This window comes from Budorcas taxicolor, chromosome 1 (genome assembly GCF_023091745.1).
Source record: "Budorcas taxicolor isolate Tak-1 chromosome 1, Takin1.1, whole genome shotgun sequence".
NCBI classification, from domain to species: Eukaryota; Metazoa; Chordata; class Mammalia; order Artiodactyla; family Bovidae; genus Budorcas; species Budorcas taxicolor.
In genome coordinates, this window is record NC_068910.1 from 131,641,857 (window position 1) to 131,663,707 (window position 21,851).

Genomic DNA, 21,851 nt, shown 5'->3' on the forward strand with positions numbered 1-21,851 from the left:
TTGAAGAGATGTGATAAATTGTAATACTATTTCCTAGGAAAGGAGAGAATATGCAGACTAGGAAATTGTAGTAGGATTGTTGGACAGCTCAGAGGGACTGCTTTAGGTGACTGGGCATTGATTTCAAGTATGACCAGCTAGCATGGTTGTGTGTCTCCCTCCTGCCTGTTCTGTTGGGCAAGCACAGGCATGGGCAGAGTTGGCAAAGGGAGAGATCACCAGAGGTGCAGTTTGCCAAATGTGTACGACTAACAAAGTGCAGGCAAAGAGTAGAGGATTATCTAGAGAGTGATATAACAGTGGACCACGGAATCTAAACCAGGTAAAGGAGAAAAAGAAACACATGAGATGGATGAGAAAAAGTAGTAGGCTCCGAAATTGTTATCCCCAGTGGATGAAGAATTTAGAGTGCTGGAAGGAATGAGTGGGAAGGAGAGAAGGTCATGGTTGAAGAATGGGATGCTTGAAATTGGGATTGTGTCATGGATGCAGTTATGGTAAAGATAAGGTTGGAGTTTAACCAAGAGAGTGGACAACCAAGGTAGGGTAGAGGACATGATCGTGGAATAAGAAGTCAGGGGACTGAGAGGCCTGGGTATTGAAAAGGTCATCTCTTGCATTGAAATCACCAGATTTGTGAAAGGTATAATGTCCTCAGAAGTAATAATGAACCAAAACAGGTTTAAGCCTGGGGGGTGAATGAGGTAGAGGCAGGCGTGTGGTGGTCTCTAGGCAGTCACAGCTGGGAGTGGTGAGCATGACAGTCAGAACTGGGCCAATGGCGCTTCTGGCCATGATGGAGTACCAGGAACTGGATTTATTCTTCCATCTTAAACTACTCAAAACAGGAAACAAAATCAAGGTATATGAAACAGTGGTTTTCAGACATTGTGGACAATAGGTAGAGCAGGACAGTGATCCTTACAATTGCTTCACCCAATGATATGGAGTTCAAACAGAGCCCCACAGTTTTCCTAAGTTGAGGAGACAGTTGAGATGTGTAAGAGGCCACCATAGCCAGAATTCTTAGGGAAGAATACCAGAGAGGAAAAGAGTTCAAATTGGCGAATCTGCATCCTGTGGAAAAATACAAGCACACCCTTGACCGCTATGGGTCAGGACCTTTCCATTGTCCGGAGAGGAGATCCTTCCACTTTACCAATGGCTTTGCATTTTGTATTACAAAGAGAGCATGTTGTAAAATTGATGGGGAGAGCTATAGTTAAACTCCCCTTCTCTTAGTTTTTGAATTAACAAAGCATGTGAGGGTAAATGATGTAAAAGTTGACCACAATAATTTCCTATAGCAATCTGCCAATCTTCATCAAACATTAGAAGAGCATCAAGTTGTTTCTTATTATATGGAATTACAATCTCTGCTGGCTCTTTCCCAAACAATTCAGTACTCTGGGTTTTTTTCCTTTTAATATCAACGTTGCTATCAAGCCTGGATATGAAGCTACCACTTTTTTAGCTTGAGCGGGAAGATGGATCCATTCTAAGGGACCATTCTGCCACAGAACTCCCGTAGGTGCTGTCGGGGCTGAGAGAGAGTTCTTGATTTGTAGGGAGTTCTTGGGTCTTCAGCTGAACACTGACTAGCAGTTTACACGTGAAGAAACTACTCAAGTCTGAGAAAAGGACTACCAGAAAGGAGCAGGCAGACACTTCTCACAGTTCATGCAAGTCTGGGAATAGTTCCCATTCCCAACAGCTAAAATGGGAAAACCTCATAATACATAAGAGGTTGGATTGAATGATCAGAAGGGTGCTGCCTCAGCAGTAATGACTAACAAGCTCTAGACTAAAGGCTGCTCTGGTTCCACCTAATAAAACTTAAAAGTACTCCTTGAAAAGATCAAAAGCAACTATATCCCAGAACATTGTTCAAAAATGCTTAAAGGAGTTGAAAAAATTCTATCACCCAACAGGTTAAAATTCAGAATGCCTGACATCCAAATCAGAAGTTACTAAGCATGCAAAGATACAGGAAAATATAACATTTCAAAAGGAGAAAAAGCAATCAGTAGAACAGACCAAGAAATGGCACGGATGATAAAATTAATAGGCAGGGACATCAAAGCAGCTACTATAAATAGATATACTAATGTGTTCAAGAAGATAGAAGAAAGCATGTTAAGGAAAGATACAGGAAACATGAAAAAGACCAACATTAAACTTCTGGAGATGAGGATGTAATCTGTGTCTGAAATCAGAAAAAAAACACACTAGATAGGTTTTAACAGCAGATTAAACATTGTAGAAGAAAAGATTAGCAAACTTAAAAGATGGAGTGATAAATACTATCTAGAGTAGAACACAGATGAAAAAAATGATTTAAAAAACCCAACAAGTATCAGTGAGCAGTACAGTTTTAAGTGGCTAATACATGTATAATTAGAGTCCCAGATGAAAAGAGATTGCCAACATCCACTGCATCATCGAAAAAGCAAGAGTTCCAGAAAAACATCTATTTCTGCTTTATTGACTATGCCAAGCCTTTGACTGTGTGGATTACAATAAACTGTTGAAAATTCTGAAAGAGATGGGAATACCAGACCACCTGACCTGCCTCTTGAGAAACCTATATGCAGATCAGGAAGCAACAGTTAGAACTGGACATGGAACAACAGACTGGTTCCAAATAGGAAAAGGAGTACGTCAAGGCTGTATATCGTCACCTTGTGTATTTAACTTATATGCAAAGTACATCATGAGAAATGCTGGGCTGGAAGAAGCACAAGCTGGAATCAAGATTGCTGGGAGAAATATCAATAACCTCAGATATGCAGATGACATCACCCTTATTGCAGAAAGTGAAGAGGATCTAAAGAGCCTCTTGATGAAAGTGAAAGAGGAGAGTGAAAAAGTTGGTCTGAAGCTTAACATTCAGAAAACTAAGATCTTGGCATGTGTTCCCATCACTTCATGGGAAATAGATGAGGAAACAGTGGAAACAGTGTCAGACTTTATTTATTTGGGCTCCAAAATCACTGCAGATGGTGATTGCAGCCGTGAGATTAAAAGACCTTACTCCTTGGAAGAAAAGTTATGACCAACCTAGATAGAGTATTAAAAAGCAGAGACACTACTTTGCCAACAAAGGTCTGTCTAGTCAAGGCTATGGTTTTTCCAGTGGTCATGTATGGATGTGAGAGTTGGACTGTGAAGAAAGCTGAGTGCCAAAGAATTGATGCTCTTGAACTGTGGTGTTGGAGAAGGCTCTTGAGAGTCCCTTGGACTGCAAGGAGATCCAACCAGTCCATTCTAAAGGAGGTCAGTCCTGGGTGTTCTTTGGAAGGACTGATGCTAAAGCTGAAACTCCAGTACTTTGGCCACCTCATGCGAAGAGTTGACTCACTGGAAAAGACTCTGATGCTGGGCGGGATTGGGGGCAGGAGGAGAAGGGGTCGACAGAGGATGAGATGGCTGGATGGCATCACCAACTCGATGGACACGAGTTTGAGTGAATTCCAGGAGTCGGTGATGGACAGGGAGGCCTGGGGTGCTGCAGTCCATGGTGTCGCAAAGAGTTGGACATGACTGAGTGACTGAACTGAACTGAACTGAAGGGAAGAGGGCATGGAGTAAGATGAAATGGGGTAGGAGGGAGCGATTGAAGAAATAATGCCAGAAAAGTTTCCAAATTTGTTGATATCCTTAAATCCAGAAATATAATAATCCTAGTAGAAGAAACAGCATAAACAAAACCATACAGAACAAATTGCAGCCTGAATAAAACTACAGCAAGGCACATCGTCATCATACTGCTTAAACCAGAGAAAACCAAAGCATCAGGAGAGAAGAGACTGGGAGCTTTATTTAGAGAGGAGAGAGTAACTATGATCTGGAAGCTGTGTCCCCAGGGAAGAGGTTTCAGAGGAGTAAAAAGGTGAAGACAGTGTTTATAAAGAGCTTGATAATGTAGGGATTCCACTGATCTGCAGATTCTGAGAGCTCCAGAAGGCACAGTGGAACGATTTTGGGGGTTCAAGCCCTGGCAGAGATGAGGTCAGATTTTAGGATGTGTGAAGCTATATTGGGATGAGGATAACCTGTGAATCTTGGGTCTTCTTTGACTAGTGTAAACAGGAAAACAGGCACAATGTAAGTAGTCCTCATAGTCTCGGAGGCAGATCCTGGTGGCGAGGCTCTGGCTGTGGGGTATAAGGACAAGTGGTCTATACCAGGAGCAATCAGAGCTTATCTTCACTCCAGCTGATGGAGCCTGAGGAGGACAGTTTTACCGGATAAAACTTATTTCCATGCATCCACTGTGTGTGTGTGTGTGTGTGTGTGTGTCTGTGTGTGTGTGTGTGTGTGTGTGTGTGTGTCTGTGTGTGTGTGTGTGTGTGTTTGGGTTTGTTTTTTTTTTTTGCATTCAATTTTGTATCATGATAGTTAGGCACCGATGTGGAGACTGTCTTCTTGTACCCAGTAGGTTCCCAGCAAAGGCACCATCATCCATTGGAAAGGGGCTTCCTGCAAAGTCTGGATGCCATATTTGAGTAGAATTTATTCTTATTATCATATTTAGTTTTCCTGTACCTTTCATCAGATGGTTTTTGCACTCACATCCTAGTACTGTAATCACTTGGGATTTATTTATGTGACGGTCCTAGATGGCTCATAAGCATATTTTTCCTGGGGAATTTATACTTCTTGCCAAAGTTAGTTGCTGTCTTTTTGAGTACATGGAACTACAGAGTCCTGCCTTGTCAAAATTCAAATGCGATCAAGAAAGCATTCTATTCAAAACTGAGCATCAGTTGAGGTGGATTGGGTAATATTTGGCAACAATTAAAAATAAGAAAGCCACAAGTTGTGCCTGTAAGATTGCTTTATAGTAATCAGCTTTTCACAACTTCTCTATTTTTGAAAGTTTATATCAGCTGTTTTGTGCTTGCTTTGAGCAGTAGTAATAGGAAACCTAGTTATTTGGACCTCAGGGCTATACACAATGCCCCACTGCCCACTTGGTGGCTATTTACCTTAATTACAAACCAAATACTAGGAAGAAATAAACATAATGTAGAATGTGAGCCTTATAGACCCGAATTGATAAAATTTTATCCACTATCTCATAAGGCACCCAGTATGACCTTATAAGAGCAACAGTTTGCAAGTTTAGGGTATTTATGACTATGAATGTACTTTTTATTAATTATTTATTTCCTGTGGCTGTAATGTGGTTTTAAAATCTGCGTTGTCAGTAGAAGCAGTAAATGAGCAGTATGTATGCATTACTTGTTCCTGAGCAGCACAATTTTCTATGTTATTCCTTCTGCCAAATTATATTAATCATATTCAGATCATATAAAGCTAACTCAGTTCATGTCACAAATTATCCTCAATGTAGCGTGTGTGTGCCTGATCTGAATCTCAAGTTTATTTTCCTTGCTGTATTTAATCTGCATAATTATAGTTTTGTTGACTTTCAATTTCCTTCAAGCAGAGAAGCCCTTTGGAAACCAAACATTTAACCATCTCCCTTCTGCCAAGAAAAGAAAACTCTGGGGGAAAAAAAAGAGAGAAAATTTGCATTAAACAGTTTAAGTCTGTTCACTGTGAAATGGTTTTAAGGGTGTTGGGTCTGGGAAAACTTGGAAGAAATGTTGCTACTTTTGCCACATATTCCATATGAGCCACCTCTGGGATGTGGCTGCTACAAAACAGTAAGGCAGCATTAATTTAGCGCTAAGAAAGGTGCAGCATTCCAACAATAGGAAGATAGAATCTTGTTATATTTCTCAGCCACAGCCAGACTATTGTATCTGGTTTTGGTTACTTTGTTTTTACATTTTATATTTTCTTTTGCCCTGTTATCCACATAACTGACCATTAACACACATTTTCAAAATAGTTGATCATATTTGGGATACAAAGGGAAGAGCTATCTGATCCACACTATCTTCTAAAACCCTAAACCATGCTTTCTCTTTTTTTTTTAACAACATCATTCTATAAGTTGAAAGCCATCTGATAAAACAATATTAAATACTATTATATTAATACTATTGTATTAATAATCAAAGAGTTCTAATGGACTGTCTCTTAAGACCCTATAGCAAATTTGTCCTGATTATGAGATAAAATAAGTAATTGGCCACTTGTCATTTTTTGAGAAAATTTAAAGCAATAATTTATCATGTTAAAAAAAAAAACTATGGGGGCAGTTTAGAATTTTTTAAATTAACAGCTTGCCTTTGAAAATTGGAAATTTTCTATTTGAGATGTAAAACTAAAATATCTTTTAAAATTGTTTTCTATATATTTTAGTGTATATCTGAACAAAGCCTTATTAGGCATTCATTTCAAAAATCTAGAGCTCATAGAACTTTTTACTCAATCCTTGAAGTGATCATTCAGGTTTTCTCTTAAAGTTAAAATCATTTCATTTTCAGCATGTAGAGTTCTCTTTTCCCATGTTGGGAGTTATAGAGAAAAGCTGTATTAAAATATAATACCAGTACTATGCCAAAGCCTTTGACTGTGTGGATCACAATAAACTGTGGAAAATTCTGAAAGAGATGGGAATACCAGACCACCTAACCTGCCTCTTGAGAAATCTTTAGCAGGCCAGGAAGCAACACTTAGAACTGGACATGGAACAACAGACTGGTTCCAAATAGGAAAAGGAGTACGTCAAGGCTGTATATTGTCACCCTGCTTATTTAACTTCTATGCAGAGTACATCATGAGAAACGCTGGACTGGAAGAAACACAAGCTGGAATTAAGATTGCCGGGAGAAATATCAATAACCTCAGATATGTAGATGACACCACCCTTAAGTTGTCTTAAAGCTCAACATTCAGAAAACGAAGATCATGGCATCTGGTCCCATCACTCCATGGGAAATAGATGGAGAAACAGTGCAAACAGTGTCAGACTTAATTTTTTTGGGTTCCAAAATCGCTGCAGATGGTGATTGCAGCCATGAAATTAAAAGACGCTTACTCCTTGGAAGAAAAGTTATGACCAACCTAGATAGCATATTCAAAAGCAGAGACATTACTTTGCCGACTAAGGTCCATCTAGTCAAAGCTATGGTTTTTCCAGTAGTCATGTATGGATGTGAGAGTTGAACTGTGAAGAAGGCTGAGCGCCGAAGAATTGATGCTTTTGAACTGTGGTGTCGGAGAAGACTCTTGAGAGTCCCTTGGACTGCAAGGAGATCCAACCAGTCCATTCTGAAGGAGATCAGTCCTGGGTGTTCTTTGGAAGGAATGATGCTAAAGCTGAAACTCCAGTACTTTGGCCACCTGATGCGAAGAGTTGACTCTTTGGAAAAGACTTTGATGCTGGGAGGGACTGGGGGCAGGAGAAGAAGGGGACGACCGAGGAAGAGATGGCTGGATGGCATCACTGACTCGATGAACGTGAGTCTGAGTGAACTCCGGGAGTTGGTGATGGACAGGGAGGCCTGGCATGCTGCGATTCATGGGGTCACAAAGAGTCGGTCACGACTGAGCGACTGAACTGAACTGAACTGATGATTGAGTAAAAAAATCTTTGTTCTTAAGATTGACTTACTTGAAGAGAAAATAGAAAATAATCCAGATATTTTTGTTTTCTTTTAGGTCTTCGGATAACTGTACTTCTGACATCCTTCCTTATGGTTTTGGGAACTGGTCTAAGGTGCATACCTGTATCAGACTTAATGCTTAAAAGAAGGTAAATCATATAAATAACTGACTTTTTTTTCCCCACATTTTTCTGTTATGAGTGAATTATATATGTTTGGTTATAAGCTTTTAGTAAACAGTTCCATTTTTAAAATCAGAGGGTCATATTTATAGTAGCATTTTTTCCCCTGACATGGTAAATAATTGAGTATACATTTATTAGCTGTCATATGGAAGATCCTGTACTAATTGTTGTGTAAATAAATAGAGAATAAGTTAATCTTCATGCTGTCCAGGAGCTATACTAACCATGGGAAAATAATAGTATAACAAAAGGAAGAATAATGTGTTAATAGGCGATGCCATAGAAGATTTATAGCATTGCCACAAGAGTGAGAGAAGTTTTGGCTGAGGATCTCAAAAAGAAGATTTCACAAAGAAGGTGATAATTAAAGTAAGCATTGAAGGATAAATAGAATTTTGATAACTATAGTTAGGGGAAGGATATTCTGGGGTAGAGGAAAAACAAGAACGAAGGCACAGAGGCAGGTAAGCACAGGTTTCTTCTGGGATGGGTAGGTAGCTTCTTTTCTGTATAGCAGCATTTCTGCACCTGGCGTATATAGATTTATTCTCAAGGGATACAGAGTATATGAAGATTTTAGAAATTTGTTTTCCTTTCGGTTATAATATTAAAAGATTTTTTAACCAATAATAATCTGTAATTTTAAAAAAACATTTTTATTGACCAGGATGTCAGTTTCCTAGTGTTTATCAAACTGGGATCCTTGGATTTGACCTTAAGAGCCGTTGAGAAAATTTTTCCCATTAACAAGGAGCTGTAAATGACTGACGTTTGAGAGACACTGGTATACAGAATAAAGCATAAGAAAGCAGTATGTAGAGATGGAGTTTAGAAAAGAGTGTCCTGATTATGCATGATACTGATACCATCCCTTAGAACCATTATCCCTCACTGGGCAGTTGGGAGCCACTTAGGTTCTTAATCTGAGCAGCAATAGGATCAGACCTATATTAGGTAAGCTATTGATTTGAAGACTGTAGGACTGATTACAGAGGGTTAAGAGTGCTAGCAGGAGACCAGGAAGGATGCAGTGTGAGAGCCCAAGCTGGAGTCATCCTTTTGTTTTGTTTGTTTATTCATTTATTAATTCATTTATTCAACAAAGTTCACTGAACTCCTCCTGTGTGCCAAGCTCTTTTCTGCACATGGGGAATGCAGCAGAAAACACAGTAGGAAAATCTCTCCCTTGTGCAGTTTACATTCCAGTTGGGGAGACTGGCAATAAACTAGATAAATAAGTTAAATATATAGTATGTGCTGTGGGAAAAAAATAGGAAAGAAGGATTTGAAATAGGACAGAAGAGAAAGGATGGTCAAATTTCAGGAAAAAATGGTTACTGGGAAGATAGCTTTTGAGGGTGAAGCCTGGAGGAGTGAATGGATGGATGATGTGTTATGTAAGGGGCAAGCATTCCAGGCAGAGAGAATGGCAAGTATAAAGGATGGGAAGAGAAGAGCAACCTGGCAGGGAGCCTGGCAGGGCTGGAGCCGAACCAGAGACTTTATGGGAAGAGGGCTGGGAAATGAGACCAGTCATGGGTGGCGACAGGAGTGTGAGACCAGGTCCTTCAAGACCTCGTAAGGACTTCAGCTTTTTTCGAGCTAGAAAATCATTGTCAGCTCTGAGCCGAAGAGAACCATGGTCACAGGCTGCTTTATTGAGGATGCAGGAGTGGGGAGACCAGGTAGGGAATCAGTGCAATAAACCACAAGAGAGATGATGCTGACTTGAGCCGCAGTGGTGGCAGTGGTGGTGTGAGGAGTGGTCGAATCTGATTATATTTTGAAGGACTTGCTAATGGATTGAATAAAGGAAATAACAGGAAGTGAGGAGTCCAGAATGACTGTCTTAGCCTGAGAACTTGTGGGAATGGAAAGGATAGCATAGATGTGATAGGGAACGTGTGAGAAAGACGTCAGAGGTGATATGACTGAGGTTGCACTCTGGAGACTCTGACATTGTTGATTCCATTAACAAATACACGGGACACAGGAGGAGAAGGAGTGGATTTTAGGTACAAGATGTTGACTTTTATTTGGATCAGAATTTTTCATTTTCAAAATAAATGCTGTTCATTTTCAGATTTTCAAAATATGTTATCTTTCCAGAAAATTGAGAGTATAAGTGTTTCATATTTTTAAAGGCAGATATCATTTGGGTTTCTGTGGAATGCTGGTCTTCATATCCTATCTTTTTGAGTGAGATTTTAAAAGATGAGTTTCATTGTGTTTGAAATGTTCTTAATTTTTCAACTATACAGGTTTTGGGTTTTTTTTTTAAAGCATCTACAGTTTTTAAGTACAAACTACAGTATAAGCTGAAATTCAATAATGCAGTCTTTAAAATGCTTCCTAGTATTTCTGGTAGCTTTTCTTCTGTTTTGGGCCATGAATTCTTTGCTTCTCGCTAGTTTTATATCCCTTCATATCCTTTACAAATATAAAATTATAGGAATAATAGAGAGTTGACTCTGTGGTGGAGAAAATGGTATGAAAAATAAATAGAGCTCATAAAGAAATGTAAACAAAGATAGAAAGGAAAGAGAAGAAAGAAAGAATTCTGAGAGATTGAACCTTTCATAAAAAGAAAGTATAAATTGAATTTTTCATCCTTTGTGTGTTCACCTATCATATAAGGAATATGGGAATATTATCCCCTTGAAATGAGACTTCATTTATGTCCATGCAATATTTCTTTAGAGCAATATTATTAACAACACACATGCAGCTGTTACAATGAAAATGCTACAGTTAGAATGCTTATTTTTGACTAGAAGCCTTATTAGGTTACCACTTTTAAGCTTAAGACTCCCACTTGACACTGAACCGGAAGGGATAAAGACCTTCTGTGCATTTGGCCACCACTGAAACAAGTATTTAGCAATCTGTTTCTGTGCCCCTGTTTCACTTGAAGCTTTTTGAGCTTCTGACCCAGCCTTCTGAATAGTGACCCAGTACCTTTTACTTCCTGTATCTTAGCTTTTATGAGTCTTAAGACATGTGAGAAGCAGCTTTCTGATAAGCCCTTTCTTCAATCACAACTATTAATACCACCTTCCTAATGGTGTTTTACCTCTTCATAGTATCAGTATTTCTTTTATCTACATATAGATATGCCACTTTTCTCTTATTAACACCACAAATAAATAAGGAACTTAGAATAATGAACTATAAAGCATTTCTTCTATGATTGGGAAGCAAATAATATATTAAAAAAATACAAGATGGCATTACTCTATAGTGTGAAATGCAATATGGCATGCCCAGTAAACAATTTACAGACTTCTAGAAGGTGAACTTATAGTAGGTTATATCTGCTTTTAATCATAGGTGTATCCAGTAATTTCCATGACATATTATCTTTCAAATCAGTGTAATTTTTATTAATATTAATAATAGATTACTAACATATGATAAATAGTTAAATAGTATGGTTCTAGTAAGCGTAGATTTTCTAGAAATATACTCCATTGTGAAATGCTTTGTAGCTGACAATCTTAAATTTAAAATGATCATAGTAGAAAAAATGAGTTGTCTAGTAAATGGTTTTATGATAACTGCTTAGCTACCTGAAAAAAGAATGAGAAGGAGCCCTATATCTGTCCTGCCACTTAAGTAAATTCCAGTTGGATTAACAATGTAAGCAGAAAATATGGACCATAGAAATATCAGAAGATGAGACTAATTTTTAATCATCTGAGAATGGCAAAGGCCTTCCAACTAAGACACAAATCTCAGAAGCCACAGAAAAGTATGATACTTTTGACTATGTAAAAGTTAAGAGTATCTGCATGATTAAATATACTATAAAAATACATATATATATAGTATAAAACAAAGTCCAAAGAAAAGTTAAAAACTGTGAAATGTTTGCAACAATAAGACAAATGGATGATTTCCTTAATTGAAAAGAACTCTGTCAAATCAATAAGAAAAATAGCAAGTCAGTAGGAAAATGAGTGTTATATGTGAGTAAGTAATTACAGAAATTGAGACACAAATCTTAAGAAAAGATACTCAACAACTTCATCATAGTTAAAGAAAATTGCAAAAGCAATTGTATGTCTGATTATTGGCAAAGATGAAAAAGTATGATAATGTACTGTGTTGCCTGAGGTATAGGGGAAAAAATAGGTGTTATAAGTAATTTGGAGAATTCTATTTAGAGGGCATTTTTACAGTATTTATTAAATTAAAAATGTACATGTCCTTTAACCCAATAGTTGTCCTTCTAGAAAATTAGCCCACATATAAAGCTATATCAGTTTGGAAGGACAGTCATGTTTGTGTGGTTTTGCTTGTAATAGCAAAAGGCTGATTACAACCCAAATGTCTTCAGCAGAAGGTTAGTGATGATGAAGTATACAGTGAAATAGTATGTAGCTGTGAAAAGGGAGTAAAAGTTCTGTTAAGTGCTGGTTTGGAAATATCTCCAAGATATATTGTTGAGTTTGAGAAAAGACAAAGTTATAATGTTATGTTTAATATATTCCTACTTAGAAAAAATAGTGGGAGGGATGTATTTGGCAAGGACTGTTGCTGAAAGAAACCATTACTGTTGGTTGTTTCTGAGGAGGAAGCCTGGGAACCTAGAAGTCTGGGATGAAAAGGAGATTTACTTTTTATTTTGTACTCTTAACTCTGCTTGGCAATATCTTTACCATGTGCTAATCTCACGTTTTGGAGTGAAAACACTAATTAAGAGAATCTAAAATGATCACATCAAATCTTCAACAATGAGAATAAGAGAAAGAAAGATAAGAGACTGCTTTTCTGAGTGTGAAAACGATGAAAGAAATCACAAGGGAAAGATGTGTAGATCTGACTACATAAACCCTGAACCCTCATACTTCTAAGATAAGTCATAAAATTAAAATACAAACTAGCAAAAATATGTGTTGTAAATATATCTATCATAAAATAATATTAAAAGTATAAGCACTTATGAAAGAAAATGGACATAATAGACTTAACAAATGTTGATTCCTAGATTTCATTATTTAAATCAAAACTTGGGAGTCAACTGTTAATGACAGTCTATTTATTTGTAAAGGATAGGCTAAGCTGTGTAAAAAGATAAAAAATACACAAGTTCAATAAATAAATTTATTTTTTTCCCAAGAAACAGGCTGAAAGATAATGGGCTGCACCAGACCAGGTAGGCAGCTCTGTTCCAGGGACTCAAGTTCCTTTTCTATTGTTCTAACATCCCCTGTGGTAATATTCCTGTCCAGGTGTCAAAGCTGATTCATACCATGCTTTCATTCCAGTCCACAGGAAGGAGAAACAGGACGTCCAAGGCAAGTGACTACATCTTTAGGTATTGAGCAGGAAGCTGTATGTATCAATTCTAATCACACCCCACTGGTACAGACTTAGTCATATGGCCACACCTATCTGCAAGAGGAGCTGGACATATAGCTCAGCAGCCATGCCCCCAGTTAAAATGCAAGGATGCTAAAAAACAAAAAAAAAGATATCGCTATCACAGGACTGGAAAAGGTCAGTTTTCATTCCAATCCCTAAGAAAGGCAAGGCCAAAGAATGCTCAAACTACTGCACAATTACACTCATCTCACACGCTAGTTGAAGAAGGAAATGGCAACCCACTCCAGTACACTTGCCTAGAAAATCCCATGGACGGAGCAGCCTGGTAGGCTGCAGTCCATGGGGTCGCTAAGAGTCAGACACGACTGAGCGACTTCACTTTCACTTTGCACTTTCATGCATTGGAGAAGGAAATGGCAACCCACTCCAGTGTTCTTGCCTGGAGAATCCCAGGGACAGGGAAGCCTGGTGGGCTGCTGTCTGTGGGGTCGCACAGAGTCGGACATGACTGAGGCGACTTAGCAGCAGCAGCAGCAGCACACACTAGTAAAGTAATGCTCAAAATTCTCCAAGCCAGGCTTCAACAATACGTGAACCATGAACTTCCAGTTAAGCTGGTTTTAGAAGAGGCAGAGGAACCAGAGATCAAATTGCCAACATTCGTTGGATCATCGAAAAAGCGAGAAAGTTTCAGAAAAAAAATCTATTTCTGCTTTATTGACTATGCCAGAGCCTTTGACTGTATGGATCACAATAAACTATGGAAAATTCTTAAAGAGATGGGAATACCAGACCACCTGACCTGCCTCTTGACAAATCTGTATGCAGGTCAGGAAGCAACAGTTAGAACTGGACATGGAACAACAGACTGGTTCCAAATAGGAAAAGGAGTTCATCAAGGCTGTATATTGTCACCCTGCTTATTTAACTTATATGCAGAATACATCATGAGAAATGCTGGGCTGGATGAAACACAAGCTGGAATCAAGATTGCCGGGAGAAATATCAATAACCTCCGATATGCAGATGACACCACCCTTATGGCAGAAAGTGAAGAAGAACTAAAGAGCCTCTTGATGAAAGTGAAAGAGGAGAGTGAAAAAGTTGGCTTAAAGCTTAACATTCAGAAGACAAAAATCATGGCATCCAGTCCCATCACTTCATGGCGAATAGATGGAGAAACAGTGGAAACAGTGGCAGACTCTATTTTGGAGGGCTCCAAAATCACTGCAGATGGTGATTGCAGCCATGAAATTAAAAGACGCTTACTCCTTGGAAGAAAAGTTATGACCAACCTAGACAGCATATTCAAAAGCAGAGACATTACTTTGCCAACAGAGGTCCATCTAGTTAAGGCTATGGTTTTCCCAGTAGTCACGTATGGATGTTGGACTATAAAGAAAGCTGAGCACCGAAGAATTGATGCTTTTGAACTGTGGTGTTGGAGAAGACTTGAGAGTCCCTTGGACTGCAAGGAGATCCAACCAGTCAATCCTAAAGGATATCAGTCCTGAATATTCATTGGAAGGACTGATGTTGAAGCTGAAACGTCAATACTTTGGCCACCTGATGTGAAGAACTGACTCATTTGAAAAGACGCTGATGCTGGGAAACATTGAAGGTAGTAGGAGAAGGGGACGATAGAAGATGAGATGGTTCGATGGCATTACGGACTGAATAGACATGAGTTTGAGTAAACTCTAGGAGTTGGTGATGAACAAGGAGGTCTGGAGTGCTGCAGTCCATAGGGTCACAAAGAGTCAGAAATGACTAAGTGACTGAACTGAACTGATCACAGTGTAAACAGAGATAGTGGTACAAAGCAGTCAATTAAGCAGTGCTCTTCTGGGTAGGAAATCTTACCTAGAAGCAAGTACATCTTGTTGAACATTATGGAAGCCTCATTTTCCCCATGGAATGTCATATTTGGTTTCTTTTTGTAGAAGTGGGAGGATTTGTCCCATGTCCCACGAACAAAGTTGGTTTGTAAATTCAGTTCAGTTCAGTCGCTCAGTCCTGTCCGACTCTTTGTGACCCCATGAATTGCAGCACGCCAGGCCTCCCTGTCCATCACCATCTCCCGGAGTTCACTCAGACTCACATCCATCAAGTCAGTAATGCCATCCAGCCATCTCATCCTCGGTCGTCCCCTTGTCCTCCTGCCCCCAATCCCTCCCAGCATCAGAGTCTTTTCCAATGAGTCAATTCCTCGCAGGAGGTGGCCAAAGTACTGGAGTTTCAGCTTCAGCATCATTCCTTCCAAAGAAATCCCAGGGCTGATCTCCTTCAGAATGGACTGATTGGATCTCCTTGCAGTCCAAGGGACTCTCAAGACTCTTCTCCAACACCACAGTTCAAACGCATCAATTCTTTGGCGCTCAGCCTTCTTCACAGTCCAACTCTCACATCCATACATGACCACTGGAAAAACCATAGCCTTGACTAGACGGAGCTTAGTTAGCAAAGTAATGTCTCTGCATTTGAATATGCTGTCTAGGTTGGTCATAACTTTTCTTCCAAGGAGTAAGCGTCTTTTAATTTCATGGCTGCAATCACCATCTGCAGTGATTTTGGAGCCCCACAAAATAAAGTCTCTCACTGTTTCCACTGTCTCCCCATCTATTTCCCATGAAGTGATGGGACCAGATGCCATGATCTTCATTTTCTGAATGTTGAGCTTTAAGCCAACTTTTTCACTCTCCTCTTTCACTTTCATCAAGAGGCTCTTTAGTTCCTCTTCACTTTCTGCCATAAGGGTGGTGTCATCTGCATATCGGAGGTTATTGATATTTCTCCCGGCAATCTTGATTCCAGCTTTTGCTTCTTCCAGCCCAGGGTTTCTTATGATGTACTCTGCATATAAGTTAAATAAGCAGGGTGACAATATACAGCCCTGACGGACTCCTTTTCCTATTTGGAACCAGTCTGTTGTTCCATGTCCAGTTCTAACTGTTGCTTCCTGACTATGGTTCTTACTCCTGCTAAATCTCCTTTTCTATACTCCTTTTGTGCTCAGCTTATCCCTTTCCTCTTAATTTCATAGTGGCTATGTGGATGCCATCTGAAAAAAGTTAGGCCTGGGTTGGAAAATAACACCTTTAATTTGATCTTTGCTGCTAGACAGGCTCTGAAAGACATTATTTCCTGCCATTTAAAGATACAGAAGCAACCTGAGGCTTTAAATTCCTAGATTCTCACTAAATTTGGATAGCAGGCCGTGGGCAAAGAGAAACTCTGTTAGCAGAGCTCTTGTCCCTTCTGTCTATGCTGGCAAACCAGCCAACACTTGTTTGCCTCCACCTCTCTTGTAATGCCATCCTAAAATCAGCAAAAGGTGGGAAACAGAATAGTCTTCTGATTTATTCCACCCAGTTCTAGGTAATCACAAGCAGTGGTTTTGCTGTATCTCACAAATCACCTGCCTTTTCGGGCTGCAGCCTAACCACTAAGCCAATGCCAAATAATGTTATGCCTTTCCAAATGCAAAATCCTATTCTGCAGCTAATTTCTCAATCAACGAACAGTTAAGCTGTTATAATGAGGTGTCTCAAAATATAGTAACTCAAACAAGATAGTATTTCTTTCTAATATGATAGTCCAGAGTTGGCAGGGAGGCCTAGGCCTAGGCAGCTCTGTCCTACAAGGGACCTAAGTTCCTTTATCTTGTTGCTCCCCGAGGGAGTTGACCTTAGCAGGACAGTCCAGAGCAATGCATCAGCACTGTAGGCACATTTCATCCTATATGAAGAGGGAGAGGGACCGGGGAGAGCAGTTTGTTCTCTTGGGAGTGACCTTGAAATCCTCCTACTCTCATCACATTGGCGCAAACTTGGTAATAAGGCCCCACCTCACCGCAAGGGGAGCTTGGAAATGCAGACTGTAACTTACCCTAGCACAAACTTGGGGTGTTCTGTACCTAAAAGGAAATTAGAAATAGTTTATTGTCTCAACCACAGGCAATCTGGCTGTCTATTTAGGAGAAAAAGATCATATTAGATCCTCATTTCATACCATGCACCAAAATAAATTCAGATGAACTAAATGGGTAAATATTTAATTGAAAAACAACATATAGGAATATTTATCTGATCTCTACATAGAAAAATTTTTTCCAAAGTATGAAAAACAGAGGAAAATTATAAAGAGAAAAATTGATAGATGTGGCCACTTACAAATGATTAAGTGTAAATGCTCAAGTCTTATATAAAATGGTATAGAACAGCCTGCCTTCCATATCTGGCATGCGAAACTTATGAATAGATAGGACCAACTGTATTACTGTTTTGTTGGATTGCTCAACTTTGTATTGCTGAAATGTGCTAGGAGCTCTCTTTTATGTTTGTTCAAATAAAGTATATGTTTATCCACCATAAAAAAATTAAATGTACAGATTGTTAAGCTTAAAACAGAATTGACCAAAAGGAAAAATATTTGTCAAAATAAGGGCAAGAACAGGTAAATAAATATATTAAGCACTCATTCAAAATAAGAAAAATTGTAGTATACCAATGGAAAAAAAGACCAGTAGTCAAAAAAGAAATACAGATTAAAACAAGGCGTTGCCTTTTGGCCTTACCAAGTGTGGTAGGCAGAATAATGCCCCTATCCCCCAAAGATGTCCACCTTCTAATACCCAGAACCTGTGAATGTATTCTGTTACATGGCAAAGGAGAGCTCCAGTTATAGACGGGATTAAGTTTGCTAATCATCTGACCCTAAAATAGAAAGAGTATCCTGGGTTATCCAGGTGTGTCCAGTGTAAGCATAAAAGCCCTTAAATAAGAGATAGAAAGGAAGTCAGAGAGATGCAATGGTGAAAAGAACTCAAATCCCTGTTGCTGGCTTTGAAGATAGAGGAAAGGGGCCAGGAACCAAGGAAAGCAGGCAGCTGCTAGACGCTGATAGAGGCGAGGAAGCATATTCTTCTTCAGAGCCTCCAGAAGGGAACACAGCCATGCCACGCTTTGACTTTAGCTCAGTGAGACCCCTGTTGGACTTCTGATTTACAGAACTGTAAGAGAATAAATGAGTCTTGTCTTAAAGCCACTAAGTTTGTGGTAATTTGTTAAAACATCAATAGAATACTAACACACCAAATCTGTGTGTATGTGTGTGTGTGTGTATTGTTTATTTTTCTATTAAAATTGAAAAAAAATTTTTTTATTTTTATGTGCATATTTTTAAAATATGGGTACTCAGTGCTGGTGGGACAGACACTGCCGACCACTGTTGATGGAATGTAAATTACTTCAGACTCTTCTGAAATATAACTTTGGAGTATATTTCATAAGGGGCTTCCCTGTTGGCTCAGTGGTAAAGAATCCCTCTGCCAATGTAGGAGACAGTTTCAGTCCCTGGGTCGGGAAGATCCCCTGGAGAAGGGAATGGCCACCCACTCCAGAATTCTTGCCTGGAGAATTCCATGGACAGAGGAGCCTGGTGAGCTACAGTCCATGGGGTTGCAAAAGAGCTGGACACAACTTAGCGACTAAGCAACAACAAGAAAATCTTCATACCCTCCAACCTGTTGACCCAAAGGAAACAATTTTGAAATGGCAAATATTCTCATACAGAGATTATCACACCTGCATTATTAATATTAGCAAATAAGTAGCAAACATTAGGAAAATGTCAAGTGAGTTTTCGTACATCTGTATGATACACTATCAATGGAGCCATTAACAATTATGATTGTAAAGAATGAAATGAAAAAATGCTTATGTAGACTATAAAGTTAAAATGATTCAATGCATAAAACTGTTTATTCAGTATAATATCTGTGATTGCCAAAGCCTTTGACTGTGTATATCACAATAAACTGGGAAAATTCTGAAAGAGATGGGAATACCAGACCACCTGACCTGCATCTTGAGAAACCAATATGCAGGTCAGGAAGCAACAGTTAGAACTGGACATGGAACAACAGACTGGTTCCAAATAGGAAAAGGAGTATGTCAAGGCTGTATATTGTCACCCTGCTTATTTAACTTGTATGCAGAGTACATCATGAGAAACCCTGGGCTGGATGAAACACAAGCTGGAATCAAGATTGCCAGGAGAAATATCAATAACCTCAGATATGCAGATGACACCACGCTTATGGCAGAAAGTGAAGAGGAACTAAAAAGCCTCTTGATGAAAGTGAAAGAGGAGAGTGAAAAAGTTGGCTTAAAGCTCAGCATTCAGAAAATGAAGATCATGGCATCTGGTCCCATCACTTCATGGGGAATAGATAGGGAAACAGTGGAAACAGTGTCAGACTTTATTTTTTGGGGCTCCAAAAAATGGTGACTGCAGCCATGACATTAAAAGACGCTTACTCCTTGGAAGGAAAGTTATGACCAACCTAGATAGTATATTCAAAAGCAGAGATATTACTTTGCCAACAAAGGTCCATCTAGTCCAGGCTATGGTTTTTCCTGTGGTCATGTATGGATGTGAGAGTTGGACTGTGAAGAAGGCTGAGCACCAAAGAATTGATGCTTTTGAACTGTGGTGTTGGAGAAGACTCTTGCATGTCCCTTGGACTGCAAGGAGATCCAACCCGTCCATTCTGAAGGAGATCAGCCCTGGGTGTTCTTTGGAAGGAGTGATGCTAAAGCTGAAACTCCAGTACTTTGGCCACCTGATGCGAAGAGTTGACTCATTGGAAAAGACCCTGATGCTGGGAGGGATTGAGGGCAGGAGGAGAAGGGGACGACAGAGGATGAGATGGCTGGATGGCATCACTGACTCGATGGACATGAGTCTGAGTGAACTCCGGGAGTTGGTGATGGACAGGGAGGCCTGGCTTGCTGCGATTCATGGGGTCGCAAAGAGTCGGACATGACTGAGCGACTGAACTGAACTGAACTGAACCTGTGCCTACATCTTAATTGAGAGATGCATTTAAAAAAGGAAAAAGGAAGACTGAAAAATCAAAAGATTAGTAATGATTATGTGAGTTACTGAATTATTGAACTTATGGATTTTTGTTCTTCTCTATACACTTATTTTCTACTACAAGTATATATACTTTTAAAGTAAGAGAATAAAATAAAAGTTATGAGACAAGGAAAATGTTATGAGACCAAGTAGGGGGAAGTAGTAGGTCTCTCTCAGACCAGGGCTGAGTCCGTTCTTCCCCTGTGCCTTGCTGAGAGATTATCGCATTTGGCCTTAACAATAATCCTGTGAAATAAAGTACCTTTTGGGAAATTGAAACAGAAAGAGAGTAAGTGGTTCACCAAAGATTATAGAGTTAATAAATTTAGCTAAGGCTAGAAGCTGTCTTTTGATATCTAACCAATATTCTTTTTTTATTGTGTGTTTTTATGAACTTTCTATAACTGTTCGTGAGAAGTTATTATTATAAGCTTCTTTAGGACCAAGACTATAGTATTTATTTTTATATTACCTTTAATGTCTATCTGAAGATGCCTTGACCATAGTAGATATGCAGTAGATATTTTTAATTGAATCATAATTGGCCAAAATTACTAAAGGGTACAAAAGGGAAATAGATTTTCATAAAAGAAACTGAGGGTATGGTAAAAATCTTTAGAAAGCCCATTCTTTTTCACCATTTCACTTTGTTTCTCCCTTCCTAACTTTCTTTTTCCTGTAATTAATTCATAACATCTCTGACCCTTTTTATTATCTCCTTACACCAATAAAGGAAAGCTATTACTAGCACTTTCGACCATTGTCAATATCCAGGAAATTCCTTAACACAAGAGTTTATTCTCATGAAGGATGATTAAGAATTGGAAGTTGAGAGAAAGCTTGTGAACCACTGGCATGTTAAGTGTTAGAGATGAGTATTTTTATGGATTCTAAATCATAAAAATACATTGAATTTAAGTTAAGAGTACTGGACTTAAAGTTAGGAAATAGCTGCAGTTTCTAAAATGTTGGCTCTTTAATGTTATCCCCAGTGCTAGTCACGATTCTCTGCACATAATAAAAATATGCTAGCTACTGCATGCCTTTAGATCTGAGAACCTTGGGTTATTTCAATAATCAATGATTTTTATCATCACTGTTAGTTACAGAGAACCTTCAGAATGAGGCCTTCTAGAAGAGTAGAAAGATTCGTGGACTGATGAAATCAGGTTTAATTTTGATTTCTGGTCTTGTCCTAACCATTAGCTAGTATGACTTTGGAACTCCCCCCACTAATATTTTCTGGAGAAAGAATGTTATAAATAAGTTATAAAATAAGTGTGATTTAAAATCTATTATTAGCTTTTCTGGAACTCAGGTTTTTTTTTTTTAATAAAATGAAGAGAATAGATTATCTTGCTGAGGTTTGAAGTCTCTTCCAACTGTAAAAATTCTAATTCTGAAACATCATATTATTCTAAGTAGAAAATAATTTAAGAATCCTAGGTATTTGTTCCAGAATGTCAGACAGCAAAAGATTGGGATGCAAAATATCATTACATACAAGCTAAAATGTCAAGTTCGTGAGAAAACATGAACTTAGAGGTCTTCAGTTTGAACTTTAGCTGTTGGTATTTGTTTGAAAAGCTATAGCATATTGAATCATATGAAAAGGAATGCAGCTGTGCATAAATGCTACACCACGTGCCCCTGAGCCCCAGCCTCTCCACAGCAGGAGCAGTGATTGATGTGCGCAGGACCAAGGCAAACAGCCCACCATGGCAGGGGTCCCCAGGCTGAGCAGTGCTGACGGTGGGGGACTGCTCCCATTTCCTAGCCTTTACCACCTGATTCTACCAGTGCTGGAGAAACTCCCAAAGCTCTGGTCTAATCTTCTCAGTCCACTAGGGAAATTCCCGTTTTCCACCTGGCTTGTAGGGAAGGCACA

At 39.0% G+C, this 21,851-nt stretch overlaps 1 protein-coding gene across 1 annotated transcript in view; it reads left to right on the forward strand.

Moving 5' to 3' along the window:
- SLC49A4 (solute carrier family 49 member 4) overlaps nucleotides 1–21,851 on the forward strand; it is a 98,711-nt gene that overhangs the window by 6,159 nt on the left and 70,701 nt on the right. The window contains exon 2 of the mRNA XM_052638365.1: nucleotides 7,582–7,675. Within this exon, the coding sequence (XP_052494325.1) occupies nucleotides 7,582–7,675 (94 nt within the window). The remainder of the gene's footprint in view (nucleotides 1–7,581; nucleotides 7,676–21,851) is intronic.